General features: G+C 39.9%; 1 protein-coding gene across 1 annotated transcript in view; it reads left to right on the top strand.

Annotated features, from left to right (window-relative positions):
- The window catches only part of PDGFRB (platelet derived growth factor receptor beta), a 132,238-nt gene extending 117,509 nt beyond the window's left edge, over positions 1-14,729 (top strand). Inside the window, exons 16-23 of the mRNA XM_081318166.1 lie at positions 4,711-4,877; positions 5,898-6,007; positions 7,901-8,023; positions 10,551-10,662; positions 10,893-10,992; positions 11,091-11,196; positions 13,898-14,142; positions 14,555-14,729. Of these exons, the coding sequence (XP_081174292.1) occupies positions 4,711-4,877; positions 5,898-6,007; positions 7,901-8,023; positions 10,551-10,662; positions 10,893-10,992; positions 11,091-11,196; positions 13,898-14,142; positions 14,555-14,663 (1,072 nt within the window). The 3' untranslated portion in view covers positions 14,664-14,729. The remainder of the gene's footprint in view (positions 1-4,710; positions 4,878-5,897; positions 6,008-7,900; positions 8,024-10,550; positions 10,663-10,892; positions 10,993-11,090; positions 11,197-13,897; positions 14,143-14,554) is intronic.
- Positions 14,730-18,021: the final 3,292 nt, after the last annotated feature.

Below are 18,021 nucleotides of genomic sequence, written 5' to 3'. Positions count from 1 at the left end.
ACGATGTCTGTAGCTGGTCCAATAAAAAGATGTACAAAAGAGATGGTCTGCATCCATCCAAGAAAGGGACTGAGTTACTTGGCAAATTCACAGCTTTTCTGGAGGAATATTTAAACTAAACAACGGGGACAGTGAGTTAATTGATACAAAACATCAGTGTCCCCGGCAATCTAAGAAAATAGGGGAACTCAGGCACCACACAAGTTATGTAGCAAGTAAACACAGGGTCAGTCATAAAGGACTCAAATGTCTATACACCAATGCACAGAGTATAAACAGTAAGCAGGGTGAACTAGAAATTCAGAGAATGTCGATTGGTGGCCCCCAGGGGGAGATCCTTCTCTGTGGGCGCTCCGGAGCTGTGGAATCAGCTACCGGTAGAGCTCCGGATGGCGCCCGATCTTCGCTCCTTTCGTCGCGATCTCAAGACGTTTTTGTTTGTACAAGCCGGCCTAGCCTGATGGGGATCGGTGGGGTTGTTTTATTTTTGGTGTCTTAATTTTATCTTGGGGTTTTTAGAATTGTATTCCTATTGTTTTAACTTGGGCAATCATTTAATCTCTTTTTAATGTTTGTATTTGGTATTTTATTCTGCCCTGTGAACCGCCCTGAGTCCTCAGGGAGAAGGGCGGTATATAAATATTATTAAATTAAATTAAATATAAAAAACAAGAAGAAAGTTAAGGAAATGATTGGTCCATTAGTGGGGGAAAGTGGCAAGAAGGTGACAAGCAACAGGGAGAAATCAGAACTATTTAACTCGCTTTTTGCATCTGTCTTTACACAAAGGGAAAAAACAGTCCAACCTACCAAAAACAGTGCCATAAAAAACAAAATAGAAATGCAAGTTAAGATAGGCAAGAAAATGGTAAGTGAGCACCTGTCCAGCCTAGATGAGTTCAAATCACCAGGACCAGATGGATTACACCCCAAAGTTCTCAAGGAAATGGCAGATGTGATCTCAGAACCACTGAACTATATTTTTCAAAGATCCTGGAGCTCTGGGGAACTACCAGAGGACTGGAAGAGAGCTGATGTAGTTCCCATCTTCAAAAAAGGGAAAAAATAGATCCAGGAAACTACAGACCTATCAGCCTGACCTCAATACCTGGGAAGATTCTGGAAAAGATAATCAAACAACAAATCAGCGAACACCTTGATGCAAACAAAGTCATCACTAAAAGCCAACATAGGTTTGTCAAAAACAGATCATGCCAGACAAATCTTATTGCATTCTTTGACCAAGTGACAAAATTAGTGGACCAGAGGAATGCTGTAGATATAATTTACTTGGACTTCAGTAAGGCATTTGATAAAGTAGATCACAACCTACTACTTGATAAGATAGAAAAATGTGGGTTAGATAGCATCACCACCAGATGGACAGGCCATACTCAGCATGTGGTCCTCAATGGAACTGCATCTACATGGAAGGAAGTGTGTAGTGGGGTGACCCAGCGCTCTGTTCTGGGCCCAGTGCTCTTCAACATCTTCATCAAAGATTTGGATGAGGGGACAGATGGGGAACTCATCAAATTTGCAGATGATACCAAGCTGGCAGGAATAGCCAATACTCCAGAAGATAGGCTTAAGATACAAGAGGATCTGGACAGACTCGAACACTGGGTGCTATCTAACAAAATGAAATTCAATGGTGAAAAAAGTAAGGTTCTACATTTAGGCAGGAAAAATCAAATGCACAGGTATAGTATAGGGGGTACCTTGCTCAATAGTAGCAACTGTGAGAGGGATCTTGGAGTCCTAGTGGACAATCACTTCAATATGAGCCAGCAGTGTGCTGCAGCTGCCAAAAAAGCCAACACAGTGCTAGGCTGCATTAACAGAGGGATAGAATCAAGATCATGTGAAGTACTAATACCACTTTTCAATGCCTTGGTAAGGCCACACCTGGAATACTGCATCCAGTTTTGGTCACCACGATGTAAAAAAGATGTTGAGACTCTAGAAAGAGTACAGAGAAGAGCAACAAAGATGATTGGGGGACTGGGGGCTAAAACATATAGGGAACAGTTGCTGGAATTCGGTATGTGTAGTTTAACAAAGAGAAGGGTGAGTGGTGACATGATAGCAGTGTTCCAATATCTTGCGGGCTGCTACAAAGAAGAGTGTCGGGCCCCGTGGGGCCAACATTCACCAGGGGCCCTCTCCACCCCTACGGCCTTTCCTGACCTGGTTGCCGGCCGTTGTTCTGCCTGCTGCAGGACGAGATTGACAGTAAGTCAGCATTTTTCCAACTTTGCGGCCTTTCAGCCTTGCTGCTGTGTGCCTTTCCCCTGGTGTGTAGGGACTGGGAGTATGTGGGCGTGTTTGGGTGGGGTATGGGTGTGTGCCATCGGCATGTATTTAGCAGCATTGGTTGCAGGTAGCGGCCAACACTGACTTTGTTTTCCTTCTTCGGGTTGTTGTCTTGAAGAATAAAGCACATACAACCCTTTTTGCGGGGGTCTCTCATTCCTGTCCGGCCGTTGTTCTGCCTGCTGCAGGACGAGTTTGACAAAGAGGGAGTCAAGCTATTCTCCAAAGCACCTGAAAGCAGGACAAGAAGCAATGGATAGAAACTAGTCAAGGAGAGAAGCAACCTAGAACTAAGGAGAAACTTCCTGACAGAACAATTAACCAGTGGAACAACCTGCCTCCAGAAGTGATGAATGCTCCAACACTAGAAATTTTTAAGAAAAGACTGGACAGCCATTTGTATGAAATGGTATAGGGTTTCCTGCCTGAGCAGGGGGTTGGACTAGATGAACTCCAAGGTCCCTTCCAACTTATTATTATTATTAAATCTGAAATGCTAGTTAAGAATATGACCAAACTACAAGAAAACGAGCTAGCAGAAAAAAATAACACTCAAATAACTAAAAAAGTAAGGTACCTGGGGATTCAATTGATGGCAAGATGCATCACATTTAAAAGAGAAAACTATGATAAACTAATAGACCAAATTACAGTGGATTTAGATTAATGGAAAAACTTGCAGCTCTCCTTTATGGGGAGAATTACGACAATTAAGATGAATGTACTCCCTAAACTACTTTTTCTATTCCAATGTATACTGACTAAATTAGGCAAAGACTTCTTTGAAAATTTAAACAAAAATATATCCAAATTTATTTGGCAAGGGAGAAAACCAAGATCCCAGGTGTGGGCTCACACAATCGAGTATAACCACACTTTCAATTTTGCAGGGGCCAAAGTTATTGCCCACAGTACATCTAAGGGTGGCCGCCTGCTAAAGGAAGCCTGGTTATCCAATCAACACTCGATCAACCAGCATATCGAACTATTGCCAGTTCATTGGGCATCGCGCCAACATGAACTGTCATACAGGGGGCCGGAAAGGACAAATCAGCGATTGCTTCCCTCCTGTGCAAACAAGACAGCAGAAGATTATGATCGCTTACCAGCTGATACATCAACACAGTGGGAGACTGTGAGGAAGCAAACTGGACCCATGGACTTTAGGAGAAGACAAGGGACCAGTGTGATCAATGATGCTGGCACAACGGAGGAATGGCGAGCCGAAACAGTGGCATTACATGCAGAGCAACCACCAGATATGACAGTGAGGAGAGCAGTCAGACAGCGACAGATGATTATGTGCCGCAAGACGAACGCTCCCGGTGGGTGGGGCAAGCGGGGAGAGGCAGAGTGGCAAAATTCAGACAGATGTCAGCTAGCATAATAGTAACAAGATTTGGCAACTGACTGTGGGAGGGCAGGGGCCAAATAGACCCGTAACATGCTCATTGTCTAAATTGTTGGCTTCTCAAGAACTATAAAAATGAGCTCCCCAATCCTAGCTTATACTCTGATAATGTCAGCAGACACTAGTGAAAGCTAAGTTTTAATAAAGTTTATATATATATATAAATATACTAGAAGTCATTAAGTGAATCCATTGTCCATAATGATTTTTTTTTAACCAGAAACGAAATAAACATTGGTTTTCAAGAAAAAAAGCATCATAAATTGTGGTCACAGGACCACAGGATATTGCAAACAGCCATAAATAAGAACCGGTTGTGCAGCAACTAAAATGGAATCACGTGACCATGGGAGGTGGGACGGCTGTCAGAATTTTAAATCCAGGTCATAGTCCTGGGGAGATCTGTCAGAACTTTGGTCACTAAATGACTAGACATAAGTTGAGGACTACATGTCCATTTAACACTTTCTAACTCATTTGAAGTATGCTTTTTGAATATTTTTAAGTACCATAAGGTTTTCTCTAAAAAAAATTTGATAAAACATATTGTGATAGGCCCATAGGGCTCAGCTTTTGGTACATGCTGTATACACACAATAGCCTTCAATTACTGATAACAGGCAAGATGTTTCATAACTCAGGCATTTGACCACATGCACATACTGCATGTCTCCCATGCAGTAATCTTTGATTCAGTCTTGCTGGTAAATAATGTGTGTATAAATCACAGCATCTAATTTATCTTTCACTTGTAATATTTCTCTGGCATCCATGTGGCAATCATTATATTATGCTTTCTTTTCCTCCATGAAATAATTTCTCTTGCATTTACCTATGAACAGCTTTTACTATAGTAAACAAATAGTGGAAGAGAAAAGACAGTTAAGTTCTGATTTTTGCTTTCCTGATTTTATACTAGAGGTGGCTTATTATCAGAAAATTGTTCTAAGGGGACAAACATTTTAAATAACTTATCTCTGCAGCCATACATCCATATCTGTAGAAAGTGATGGGGGCTACATGGACATGAGTAAGGATGAATCACTGGATTACGTGCCCATGTCTGACATGAAGGGTGAAATCAAATATGTAGACATTGATTCTTCCAATTATGGCACAACCTATGAGCTGGACAGCTATTCGCCATCAGGTAGGAGAGATTACCGAAAAAACAGTTTGCATAATTGTTTTTCAAATACGTTTGTGGTGATTTAACTCCTTTAAGAGAAATTACAAACAATGAAGTTTTGTTCATTCTTGTGTTTCATCCAGTTAAGAAGTAGTTCTCAACTTAACGACCATTCATTCAGCAACCATTCAAAATTACAACAGTGTAGAACAAAAGGACTTACAGCCTGTGGGCAAAGTTACAGCAATTGCAGTGCCCACATGGTCATGTGATTTCAGTCTGGGTGATGGAAACTCGTCCGCACTTACAATTGGTTGCCGTGCACCTCAAAATATGAGATCACTGCTCGCAATCTTCCCTGAAGGCTTCCCCTGAAAGTCAATGGGGAAGCTGGCAGGCAAGGTCGCAAACTGCTGCTACCTTTTCAAGAGGACTCCCTCTGGTTTCTGAGGGCTGGCTGTAAAAGGTCCATCTGATTTTCAGTCATGGAGGATTTGTAGCGCCAGAGTAGAGGGAAGTTTCTCTACTCTGGGTCTGAAAATCCTGTTAAAAATCTTGTCAGCAGCTGGAAAAAACTCGCAGCAAAGGTAAGACAAGTGTAGTGGTTTGCTTGTCCTGGTGGGGCTGGGTGGGTGGTGTGGCTTCCACTGGCGACTGTGGCTTTGTGCCATTTTACAGCACTCTCAGCTTGTCCGCGGCCTCCCCCATCCTTCCTGAGGCACCCTGCAATCTTAACCTGGGATTCCATCCACTTAACCCGCGAGATCACCTAAAGATTGCCAGGATTGCAGTCATTGAGCAAAGCAGTCATGTGATATCTTGCTTAATGGCTGCTTCACTCAATGATCAAGATTCTGGTCCCAACTGTGGTCATAAGTTGAGGACATCTGTATAATTTAATGTTGGGTGAAGGAAGCTTCCGATTCCATTGATCTGATATTCCAGAATTTTATATTCCAACAAGACCATTATAGGGTATGTGTATGTCTCTATCCTTTTTAAATATGATTTAATAAACACTGTATTATTTTATATTTCCAGGTTCAGAAAAAGTGACCTTGATCAGCGAGTCTCCTCTCCTCAGTTACATTGATCTTGTTGGAGTTAGCTTCCAAGTGGCTAAGGGAATGGAGTTCTTAGCTTCTAAAAACGTAAATATATTTGCAATAGAGTTATATAGTTCTAACTATAGTTATGAGTATCTGATTTCAAGAGAGAAAGGGGGTGGTTGAGTACGTGTTTGTGCTCAAAGAAACAGAAACAGGTGGAGTGAACAAGGGCGTTTCTCTCAGAAGCATAAATAGGAGGCTGTTAGTGTAGGTGTTGCTAGTCTTTGGTATGTTGTTTTTTTAGATATTACTGCTACCTTTTTCACAACAAGCTGTGTTTACCTAATCCCCCCACATGCACAAACCAAAAGCCATGACATTCAGTAAGAAAAGACTAAGCTCAGTATGTTCAGATTCTTCAAGCAAAGTGAAGTAGTCCCTCAGAATGCAGATTTGATAGATCATGAATGGGAAGCTGACTATTGGTTTGTATTCTTCCTTACCAATTAGATAGAAGATCTGGTGAATATATTTTGTTATATATGCTCCCAAAACTGGTTAATTTGGGGAATTAAGCACCTTGGATTAAATGGGTTAATTGGAGGGATTCCACTGGTTCCTCTCCTTGAAGTAGCAAAGAAATACATATTGCAGTGCAGCCTAGTATCACAATAAATGAACTGTGTCACAGGGTTCATTTCAGACATAATAGCTCACTCATCAGCATGTCTATGTTGCCATAATCTTGATCAGGGTTGGCCCTTTTTCGTCACGTAAGGCATTTGGCTAATAGTCGTGGCAAGGAGAAAAAAAAGGCTAAAACTTGTGCAAAGACTGCTTCTAATTACCACATAATCTGTGGTTATTTTTCCTGAGGTGCATTTTCACAAGCCAGCATTAAGATGTCACTTGCAGTATGGATGCCACAAGGAATTGCTAGTACCACAAGGTAAAAAAAATATGGCTGGGAAACATCCTGACCTGTAAGACTGAGAATTTCTCAAGTTCTGCCAGCAATGAATTTGAATAGCAAGATAGGTGGCATATACATTTATATACATATACATATGTATACATTTAATAAATAATGAATCTGAAGGGCAAAAGAATCACAGCATCTCAAAGTACAAGGAAATAATTCTGCAATGCGGTATGAATTCAGCCTTTGTAGTTTCTAAACACAGCGTGTTATGTGAATCAGGCAACAGTGGCTTTTCAACAAACAGTGGTTAAACGAAAGATGGCTTAACATGATCTACAAACTTAGTGTTCCAAATCAAATTCTCTGGTTTCGTATGATCCCAGTTGCTGCCTCCTGGCACCTGCTGCCTAAAGGAATCCTTTCACCTGCCTGATACTTAAGAGCTATTCAATGATAGGAGTCCTCTAGTCAGGTAGTAATAAAAAAGAACCTAACCCCCACCCAAAGAAAGAGCAGTAGTCAGAGGCCCAAGATGCTGCATTAATGCAAATATGAATGTGTGCCATTGTTTTCACCTAATGGTTGCCTCAAAGTGTGAGGTGGGCAGTGTATAAATTTAACAAATAAATGTTAAACTGACTCCAAATAGTCTTTGAGCGACCCATGACAGTGGCAGTGGCAGTCTTTAAAATAAGTCTTTAAAATAAGTATAAATAAGTCTTTAAAATAAGTATCTCAACTAAAGCACTGCTGCTTGCATTTTTTGTGGGTCTTCTGGTACCGCCTTTTCAGAGTATTTTAAAGGGTTATGAAGTTTACAAAATGAGGCTGCAGTGCAAGAGGGCAAAATGAAGTCATAAAGCTTAGACAGCAGTATTTCTACAATGGTGTTTCCACATCTCTCTAGAGCAGCTGCCTGAGCACCTCTTCAGCATATTCATTGTATGTCTGTATTTTGTGATTCTGTTTCACTCTGAAGAACTCTGAGGCACAATAATTTTGTTTGAAAGAAAAATGAAGACACCCAACATATATGTCTACACACTCAGCATGTCCTTTCCCCCATTATCCAGTGTGTGCACCGTGATCTGGCTGCAAGAAACGTACTGATCTGCGAAGGGAAACTGGTGAAGATCTGTGACTTTGGCTTAGCCAGGGACATCATGCGGGATTCAAATTATATTTCCAAAGGGAATGTGAGTATCAAGATTACCTGGCCTGCAGGTGTCCCTTTGACCAAAACAGGAAGAGTTAAACATACATTTAGGACCCTTGCTCTACCTGACCTTTTTAATCCCTTTGGGAAGGCACATACCCACAAATCTGAATTTCAAATCCTCAAGCATTCTGAAGATTTGTTTTATGTGGCTAGCTATATACCCACATGCAGCCACCATTAAGAGTAAAGGTAAAGGTTCCCCTGCACATGCGTGCTAGTCGTTTCCGACTCTAGGGGCTGGTGCTCATGTCCGTTTCAAAGCCAAAGAGCCAGTGCTTGTCCGAGGACGTCTCCGTGGTCATGTAGCCGGCATGACTAGATGCCAAAGGCGCACGGAACGCTGTTACCTTCCCACCGTAGTGGTCCCTATTTTTCTACTTGCATTTTTACGTGCTTTCGAACTGCTAGGTTGGCAGAAGCTGGGACGAGTAACAGGCGCTCACTCTGTTACACGGCACTTGGGATTCGACCCACCAAACTGCCGACCTTCTGATCGACAAGCTCAGTGTCCTAACCCACTGGGCCACCGCGTCCCCCATTAAGAGTAGGAACTATGAATTCTCAGAAGACATCTTCTACATTATATTTTAACTAGACCAAACTTAGCCTGAAGAGATATGGCTTTTTGTTGGGGGTGGTAACAGCGCATCCCTGTTTTGCCTTACCAAAAGTGTACATTTAGCAATTTCCCTGATAATTTTTAAATAGGTCACAATAATTTGGCTATTTCCCTACACTTTTAAGAGAACTGCTCTACACATTTATGTTGTTGCTGCTATTTTAACAATTTTATTGCCCTTTTAATGATTTTTGTTTTACTAAAGTTTATTCATTTGTTTCAATAGTGAATTTTTATTCTGAAGTTGCAAAGTATCTCAAGGAGCTTTGTTTCAGAAAGAAACATAAAATATTTCACATAGATTATTCTGGCTCCACCCACCAGATAATTGAACCTGTTTTAACATTCTTCATTGATGATTTTGCATGGAAGTATCTTCATTTCAAAGTCTCTGGAAGATGAACTTTTTCCTGAATTTAAAAAGAGACTTTACTTTGCAAAGTGCACATTCTTCAGGTCTCTTTTTTATGTGAGATATGCCAATCGAATTTGGTGTGTGTATGTATGTATATGTATAATGTATACACACACACACACACACACACACACACACACACTTAGGTTGAGGCTTTCAAGGACTGAAACAGTAGAACTAGAGTTACAATATGAATCATTTTGCACAGAAGGCATGTCTCTAAATCTCCCTTACCCTGTCACATTCCCCAGTAAATAGGAAACGAAACCCCTGGCTCTTTGCAATTCTTCCTGGAAAATATTTTTTTGGTGCTGGTTGCACAACCAAGCCTTCTTTCAGCCTAGAAGATGGTGATTAGACAGCACGCAAGCTGGTAAATGAAAAAAAAAGAACAGAAGCAGACTTATTTCACATGTCACAGAAAAGCATAAGCTGGGGGAGATGAATACAGGAAATGGTGGTAACAAGCATAATATAACTGTTCTTCTGTTGAGGGTATCTTTTGCTCAGCCAATCCAATTTTTTTTCTATCCAATTTAATTTTCCTCCAGATTATTTTAGGCTGCGTTTTTAAATTCTGTGATCTCTGGAAGCTCACAACCATCCTTTATGTAGGTTAGTTTATGGCTAACAGTTCTCAATATCAATATTTCAATACAAATAAAATTCATTAAAACCTGAAACTATTAAAATAAAGGTAAGACAATTTTATTGACAGTTCTCAGTTATTTGGGGAAGCACAAAGAGCTAGTTTGCACTTAAGAGGCACCAAAAATCTGCAGCTATATTGTCTTCCTAATATTGCACGAATCTCCAATTCTTCCTCACTGCACTATTATATGTCACTATGGAAACAATCTAATACACGTAATAGTCACAATGTAAATAGAGGTTTCTGTGTATTAAAGTGGCCCTGTTTGGACGCATTAATGTTTAGAAGCTCAAGGATATGATTAGAGACCTGTGCAATGTCAGAGGCTGTGTCTTCACTGAAGCCTTATTAGATTTCAATATGTGCTATTTTGTCCATACATTGTAACTTGTAAAAAAAATGAATGTTTGAAGTTTTTCCTCCTTTCATCTCTGGTTTTGAAATAGCCATCCTTTCCTTGAAATTGGATTTGGGTTGTGACCTTTTAAATTACTTTTGAAGCAGCACTCCATTCTCTGCATACGAAATTTAGAACTTGTTACTGTTAATTACTTGACTAAGTGTTTAACTGCTGATCCAAGTCACATTTTATCATATTGCTGTCATACTGAGCAGGACTGACAATAGCAAGATCATAGTCATGAAATCTCCTTCTTGGACTAAGAAGGACTCGTTCTTCTTCCCAGGTTCCAAATAAATTAGTTCCATTAACATTCACAGAAAAGTATCATTAGCAAAGTTAACAATTCAGAGACTTTCAGTGGTCAGTGCTATGGTAATTTTTTAAAAAATAAAATCCATTTTACCTTTTTAAATAGACCTTCTTGCCTTTGAAATGGATGGCCCCTGAGAGCATCTTCAATAACCTCTACACTACCTTAAGTGATGTGTGGTCTTTTGGGATTCTTCTATGGGAAATATTCACTCTAGGTACGTCTCTTTGGTCAGCATTGTCCAACTTAACCTTTGCTATATCCTGCCTTCCAAATACTCTGTGTTTAAAATGAAAAACTGTTACTTCTGTAGTCTATCTACACAATCTTCTCTATATTAGTGCCATCCATTTTTCTGTCCGAGAGGGGCCACTCCCCAAAACTATAGCCTTTGTGTGAAACTGAGAAAGAAATGGTGGTTGCTTAAGTTCACTCTTTTGTTCTTAGGTGGGACTCCATATCCTGAACTGCCTATGAATGAGCAATTCTATAATGCTATTAAACGTGGTTACCGGATGTCCAAACCTACCCATGCATCCAATGAAATGTGAGTAGTTTGGGTAAGCAAATGTCTATAAAGTAGGGGAAATATCTACTTTTCAAGACTTTCCCAAACTATGAAATCTTCTTTTAATATGTGTTTAGCTATGAAATTATGCAGAAATGCTGGGAAGAGAAGTTTGAGATCCGACCGTCTTTCTTTCAACTGGTAGTGCTTATGGGGAACCTGCTAACAGACAGCTACAAGAAGGTAAACTAAAATCAAAATAATATCTTTTCCTTTACCCATAGAAAGGATATGGGACTGAGTACTCATCTCCAAATCTGTTCGTTGTTGGCCATTATTTGGGAAAAGTATTGAAAAATGTTTCCTACTGATTTAGCACTTTTGATGAGGTTCCAAGGTTTAATTGCCATCCAGAATTCTAAACCTTGACCTATTGTTCTCCATTGTCATACGCTCTTAAAAGATGTAGGTTTTTGTATGTAATGCCCAGTGGTTTAATATTAGAATGATGGAAGGAGTCTCAATAAGCAGCTCAACATCCTAATATTTTTCTCTATAAAAAACATGCTATAATCATAACTTGTAGGTGAAGCCTTATTTTGTTGGGGAATGGGAGGTGGGGAAATAAACCAGATATATACAGGCACTGTTTTACGGTGGTTCTCCTCCTACCTCTCGGGCCGCTCACAGTTTGTTTTGGCAGGGGGACAGTGATCTACCCCAAGGCCCCTTTCTTGTGGGGTACCTCAAGGGTCGGTTCTCTCCCCCCTCCTGTTTAACATCTATATGAAGCCGCTGGGTGAGATCATCCATGGCTTTGGGGTGAGGTATCACCAATATGCGGACGATACCCAGTTGTTCATCTCCACCCTGAGCCAACCCAGTGATGCCCTTGACGTGATGTCCCGGTGCCTGGAGGCGGTGCGGGTCTGGATGGGAAGGAACAGGCTCAGGCTGAATCCCTCCAAGACCGAGTGGCTGTGGATACCAGCATCTCGTATTGTCCAACATGTTCCTTCTCTTTTAATGGGGGGGAAGGTATTGCCCTGAAGACTTGGCTATTTGAACTTGCCGGCCTGGACTGAGGGACTGGGATTTTACATTTTAGAATGTGTTTTATTGTTTAGGGCTACTTGGTTTAATTTAATTTTTGTATATTATGTGTTGTATATAGTGTTTTAATTGCCCTGTACACCACCCCGAGTCCTTCGGGAGAGGGCCAGTATATAAATCCAAATAATAAATAAATAAATAAATTGCCCCCCTCAGAAAGGGCCCACAACTTGGGTGTCCTCCTGGATTCACGGCTTAACTTGGAAGATCATCTAACTGCTGCAACCAGGGGGGCCTTTGCACAGGTTCGCCTGGTGCGCCAGTTGTGCCCCTTTTTGGACTGAGATGCCCTATGCACGGTCACCCACGCCCTTGTCACTTCTCGCCTGGATTACTGCAATGCTCTCTACATGGAGCTGCCCTTGAGGTGCACCCGGAGGCTTCAGCTGGTGCAAAATGCGGCCGCGCAGGTGCTTATGGGAGTTTCTCGATACTCCCATGTTATACCACTCCTGCGTGAGCTGCATTGGTTTCCGGTTGCCCTCCAGGTGCAATTCAAGGTGCTGGTAATTACCTTTAAAGCCCTACACGGCTTAGGCCTGGGGTACTTGTGAGACCACCTGCTGCCATTGTCAACCTCCCATCGCCTGGTTCACTCCCACAGAGTCGGCCTCCTCAGGGTTCCGTCAGCTAGACAATGCCAGCTGGTGACCCCCAGGGGAAGAGCCTTCTCTGTGGGTGCAACAACCCTCTGGAATGAACTGCCTCCGGAGCTGCGGATGGCCCCTGACCTTCGGTCCTTCCGCCGTGACATGAAGACATGGATGTTCCAACAATCGGACCTGGACTGACTATGGTTTTAAATTTGGCTTTTATTGGGTTAAATTGTCATGTATTTATCACATCTATTGTTTAATTCTTTTTTAAATTTTGTATTTTATGTTTTTAAATTTTTTATTGTTGTGAGCCGCCCTGAGCCCTTAGGGAGAAGGGCGGCATATAAATTTAATAAATCTAATCTAATCTAATCTATATTGTTATGTCAAAATTCTCCAGTTTGGTGTCTTTTGCACTATAATAATGTTTCTAACTATGAATCATGTTATTTACTAGGAACGATAGTAGGAACCCTTAGATGTATTTCTGTAAATTTGTGGGTTGAATGCCCAACCCATTTCTACATCAGCCTCATTTTTGGGGGATTCTCAGGTACCCATGAAATCTGAAGTAAAATAAGTGACAGGAACATAAAATTTGGCATTTTCACAAATGTTCTATTCAGACTGTTGCATTCTGGTGACCTCAACAAGTCAGTCAGTCTGCTCATATTTCTGAAATAAGTCAGATGTGTAGAAGGAAAGGGAATCTGATTAACTATAATGGTTACAGCTTGGTGCACCAGACTGCAAGATATGCACTACAATCTCAGTTTGAACCAGATTTAATGTGACAAATAGCTTCATTCATCATCCAAAGCCCTTTAAACATTTAAAAGATAAAGCTGGCATATCTCAAGTTAGCAAAGTATAGATACGTGACCAAAACATTTGGCTTATACAACGCATTGTTTTTTAAAAAATAAAGGTAAACACACAGAATGCATGCATAATCCCCATGTTGAGATGCATCTGAGCTCATCATTTACTCCTGGAGATCCCACAATTCATATATGTCTAAAAAAATCTACTTAGAAGAAAGTTCCATCCATTTTCAGGAACCATGACTTCTAAATGTTTGGAATTGCAGCGATAATATAGTAACTATTACTGCAACATCCAGATGTCTTATAACTCAAGTATAAAAAAATTATAGAGAGCTGTGTTTTGTGTTATATGAATAGGTGTATGTACTCATCTCTCCTTTCTATTCTCACTGCCTTGCATGAGAGCAGAAGTATCAACAGGTGAATGAAGAATTCTTGAAAAGTGATCACCCGGCTATTGTGCGTATCAGGCCCAGGAACACAGGATTCACGGCTTCTAGGTCCACTGCAAGTGACAGTGTCAGTTCAAGTTCTGTCCTCTATGCAGCTGTGGAGCAGAATGGAGTGGACAATGATTATATCATTCCTTTGCCTGATCTTAAACCAGAGGGAGACAGTAATAATCCTCCGGAGGCCTCTAGCAGCAGAGCAAGGTTAGAATATTTTTAATTTGTGGTGCCTACCATGACATTCGGTCCCAACGGCTTGTTCTCTTGACTAGGAAAATATTATGAATATGAAAAATATTGTTGAAAAGAACTTTAAGGACTGCAGAATGCCTTCTCTTGAGAAATATATCCATTAAATAACCCTTCCAAATTATCTCCTAGCAAATTCTTTTTCAAAATTAAGAGCATGTCTCTGAATTTTTCTGTCATCTTTCTTTTGCACCACTAACTCCAAAATCAAACTGGATGATAATGATTTTGATGATAGTTATCGTGATGCTAATGACCATGATGATAGTGACAATGATGATAATAATGATGATGATTCTTGCCATTCAGCTATGTCTACCACAATTGAATGGTCCTAATTCTCACTCTTTTTCTTTCTCAATTTTAGTTCAACCCTGAATGAAGCAAACACATCATCTACTATATCTTGTGACAGTCCTTTAGGACCTGAGCAAGAAGAAGAAGAACAAGCATCTGAGATAAAGCCAGATTGCTAGGGTTAATAGTTCTCTGTGCTCCTGTATATGCTAGCACTGGGGACTTCCATCCAGTGGAGAAAAAATGTGCATAGCCCCTTCATTCAAATTGTATCAAAGTACAGCTTGTCGCTCCTTCCTCTTTAACCTAAAACAGAAGCCTGGAATTATCGAAATAGGTCTTTTCTGAGACCAAAAGTATCCAATAGGACTGCAGACTAAATCAGAACAATTCAAGTCAGTATTGTCTGATAATTCTTTGTGGCTTCTGAACTGGGATTATGTTCATTTCAAATTTTAATGCAGAATTTGCTCTTCGTTCACCATATACATTAGTTCACCACTCATGTTTCCACCTGCTAAATCAGGATATCAGAAGAGAATCCATAACATCTCTCATCTTTGAAGAGTCACAACAGTTTCTGGACAAAACTGCTCTCCCCATGTCTGCACAAGGTCAAAGAAAAGAATCTCCGGGGTTCAGTCAGGATAAATGCTTTTTGATCCTTGCAACTTTACTTGACTGTTACTCACTTACTGGATTATCAAGTGATGCTTTTTAAAATGTATCATTAGAAAGGATAGAAAATGAAAGAAGGACAAAGACTATGTGCAGGGATCATGTGAGTAGTTAAACTCACTACACACTGAGAAAAGTTCTCTCTGTTGTTTTACCAAACTTCAAGCTCAGACATTTAAGCTGGGGCCTGCCTTTCTTCTTAGGTCTCCCAATTCTTTTATTACAGCATTCCCTCATTAGTGTAAATGATTTCATGGGTTACAGGTACACAGATACTGCAGCTGCCCAGGCAGTGGCTAAGGACATTAGCTAAAGTAGCATTGTGTGTGTGTGTGTGTGTGTGTGTGTGTGTGTGTGTAGGAAAAAAAATACAGAGTGCATGGAGACTCAGCATTATATTTTCAGCAGGCTGCCCTTTCATTGGATGAAATGAAGTGATTAAAAAGGAATGCTTGGATTTATCCAAGACCATAAGAGGATGAAAAATGGATCATACATTTTCTCTTTCTGCTTGTGCACTTTGTAAGCAAAAGGGCTCACTGCCTAATTGGCAGCTATATCTTTGGTTTACTTCAGAGGGTTATTATTAACAGCCATTGTATTCTGCTGAATCGTAGAGGTATTCAGTTACAACAGGTAGGTCTTAGAAAACAAGGTTGGATCTAATTAGTCTTTAATTGGACTTAAACAACTAAGACAAATGCCAAGGCTGTAGGCTGGTTGGGAAATTGAAAAACTTTCTCAAGCTGCAAGAAGCTCTTTATTGTTGCCAGTGAGGTGACATTGGCATGGATTTGTCATTTCCAGCAATGAAACACTTGAGGGAACATTTACCATTATTCAGTCTTTCAGAGGCTGGAGAGAGCACTTAATAACTTTGGGTTGCAATACCCATGGCCCCAAATACCTTCCAATGTGCTTAGAAATGGATCTACTTACTAGGAAGAAAGATCTAGGAGAGGTAGGTCCCATACTACTTCCTATGATAAATGTGAATTGTCTTACATAAATTGGTGGTCCCTCCATTCATTTAGTGCCATATCTGGTAGTAATATGGCACAATTATGAGGATTGTTTTGGCTGTGGCTGCCATCTTCCCTTTTTTTAATCCACTCAAGATACCCCAGTACTCCCCATTGGCTGCTACTTAGGGTATAATGAGCAGGTAAATGAAATGCTTTTGCGCATTTCATGTATCTTTAGCTCTGCACAATGCAAACATGTATTCCAGTTTTGCTGGAAAGCATCCTATTATAAAAAGGCTTTTTAAAAAAAAAATCTAGCGTCCTCTCCACTAGAGGTAGTTCTAAAGTGTCTCATTATCCTCTTTTAAAAAAAAACTATTTTAGCTACTTTTGATCACATTCTATTAACAGTAGAACAGGTATGTTATATAACTATAGTTAGGTGTGTGTGTGTGTGTGTATGTATGTGTGTGTGAATGAATGAATCATATGAATAGGAGAGTATATATAGAGATTATTTTCCTCTAGTCAATCTATTAACAATTTCCCATTTTTTAAATAATATTCATATTTACTACCTTAGCTTTTCTGTTATATTTGTTCTTTTTTTAAGGTACTGTCAGAGTATTTGTTATAAATGTTCAGTTGATGTGGTAACAATAGAGTTAGGGAATGTTTGCAGGCAAACATGCCAATTTAAAGTCCAATGTTACAATAGCTAAAATGAATTATACTACAAATTATGGCCAGTACTGGGTTTTTCTCCTTCAAATATATTATATACCTTTTTCAATCAGCTTTTAAATTTATTTTGTGATAACATTTTCTAATTATCACCCAATTGATTATATTGTCTATCGAAAATACAGAAAAGCGTTAAGTCTCTAATTGTATCATAAGATTTCTGAGAAGGGGACCCATAGTTAGATTTCTTATATGCTTTTTAGTCTTTAATAATATAGCATCACGACGACTTATTCCTACATTCATAAATGTTTTATTTTTATGATAGAGTTTTTCAAATTAATCTCACACTGCACACTAGTCACAGACCGATTTAAAACAGATTTATATGGAACGGTTAATCATTTTAGTGGTCAAAGTAGTTTAGTTCCCAGGTAGGCCACCTGCCTTCATGTGAGGCCAGGATATATTCTTTGTATCTTTTTTAAAAAAAATAAAAGAGGCTGATCAAAAGTTAGACAGGCAGCTAACAAAATTATGGAATGAGATATTGGTGTAGGTTTGCTTATCTTTTTAAGAACATAGAGCCAGATACAATTCACAGCAGTATTAGCTCAGTAGATTATTATTATTTTTAACTTTAACCTTAATTTATTTGACAAGGAGCTTCATTTGCCTTTTGACACACCAAACTGAACAGTTTTTCAAATGTACTTCTTGGGGTTTAAGTGCTTTAGGTAAAATTGTCTCTGGCCAAGTAGAGCAAGCAAGAACACTACCGCTCTATTACCATCATGCCACTCTCCAGTGTGGAGCAGTACTAGTACATTGTTTTCAGAAACATTTGTTGATCTAAGATAAAGATTGGGTTCTTCCATAGAAGACTCTTCTGCTGCTGCTGCTACTGCTGGTTCTACACACTCAAAAGCTAAATGATAGCCAATCTGTCAGAAAGAAAAATGATGAATTTTCCTTTCCCTAGCCCCAAATTATTAGGTGCTATGTTTTTTTTTAATCAGATGCTTCCATTCTGATTTGCTAGGTCTCCTGTCCCAAATGACACCAAGGCTGCCAGTTCTAGCTTGTCCTCCTGAAGTGTAGATAAGTGAACAATGCTGATGAGTCTTTCACATTGGCTAGATGGAGAAGAGAAAGCAAGAGTTGACTAACCAAAGGGCCTTTATGCCGTTTGAATTTAATAGCCATAATT

Source organism: Vipera berus (assembly GCF_964194415.1).
Source record: "Vipera berus genome assembly, chromosome: 2".
Lineage (NCBI taxonomy): Eukaryota > Metazoa > Chordata > Lepidosauria > Squamata > Viperidae > Vipera > Vipera berus.
The sequence above is the reverse complement of the archived record's forward strand: the minus strand, read 5'-3'. Positions and strand labels throughout refer to the sequence as shown.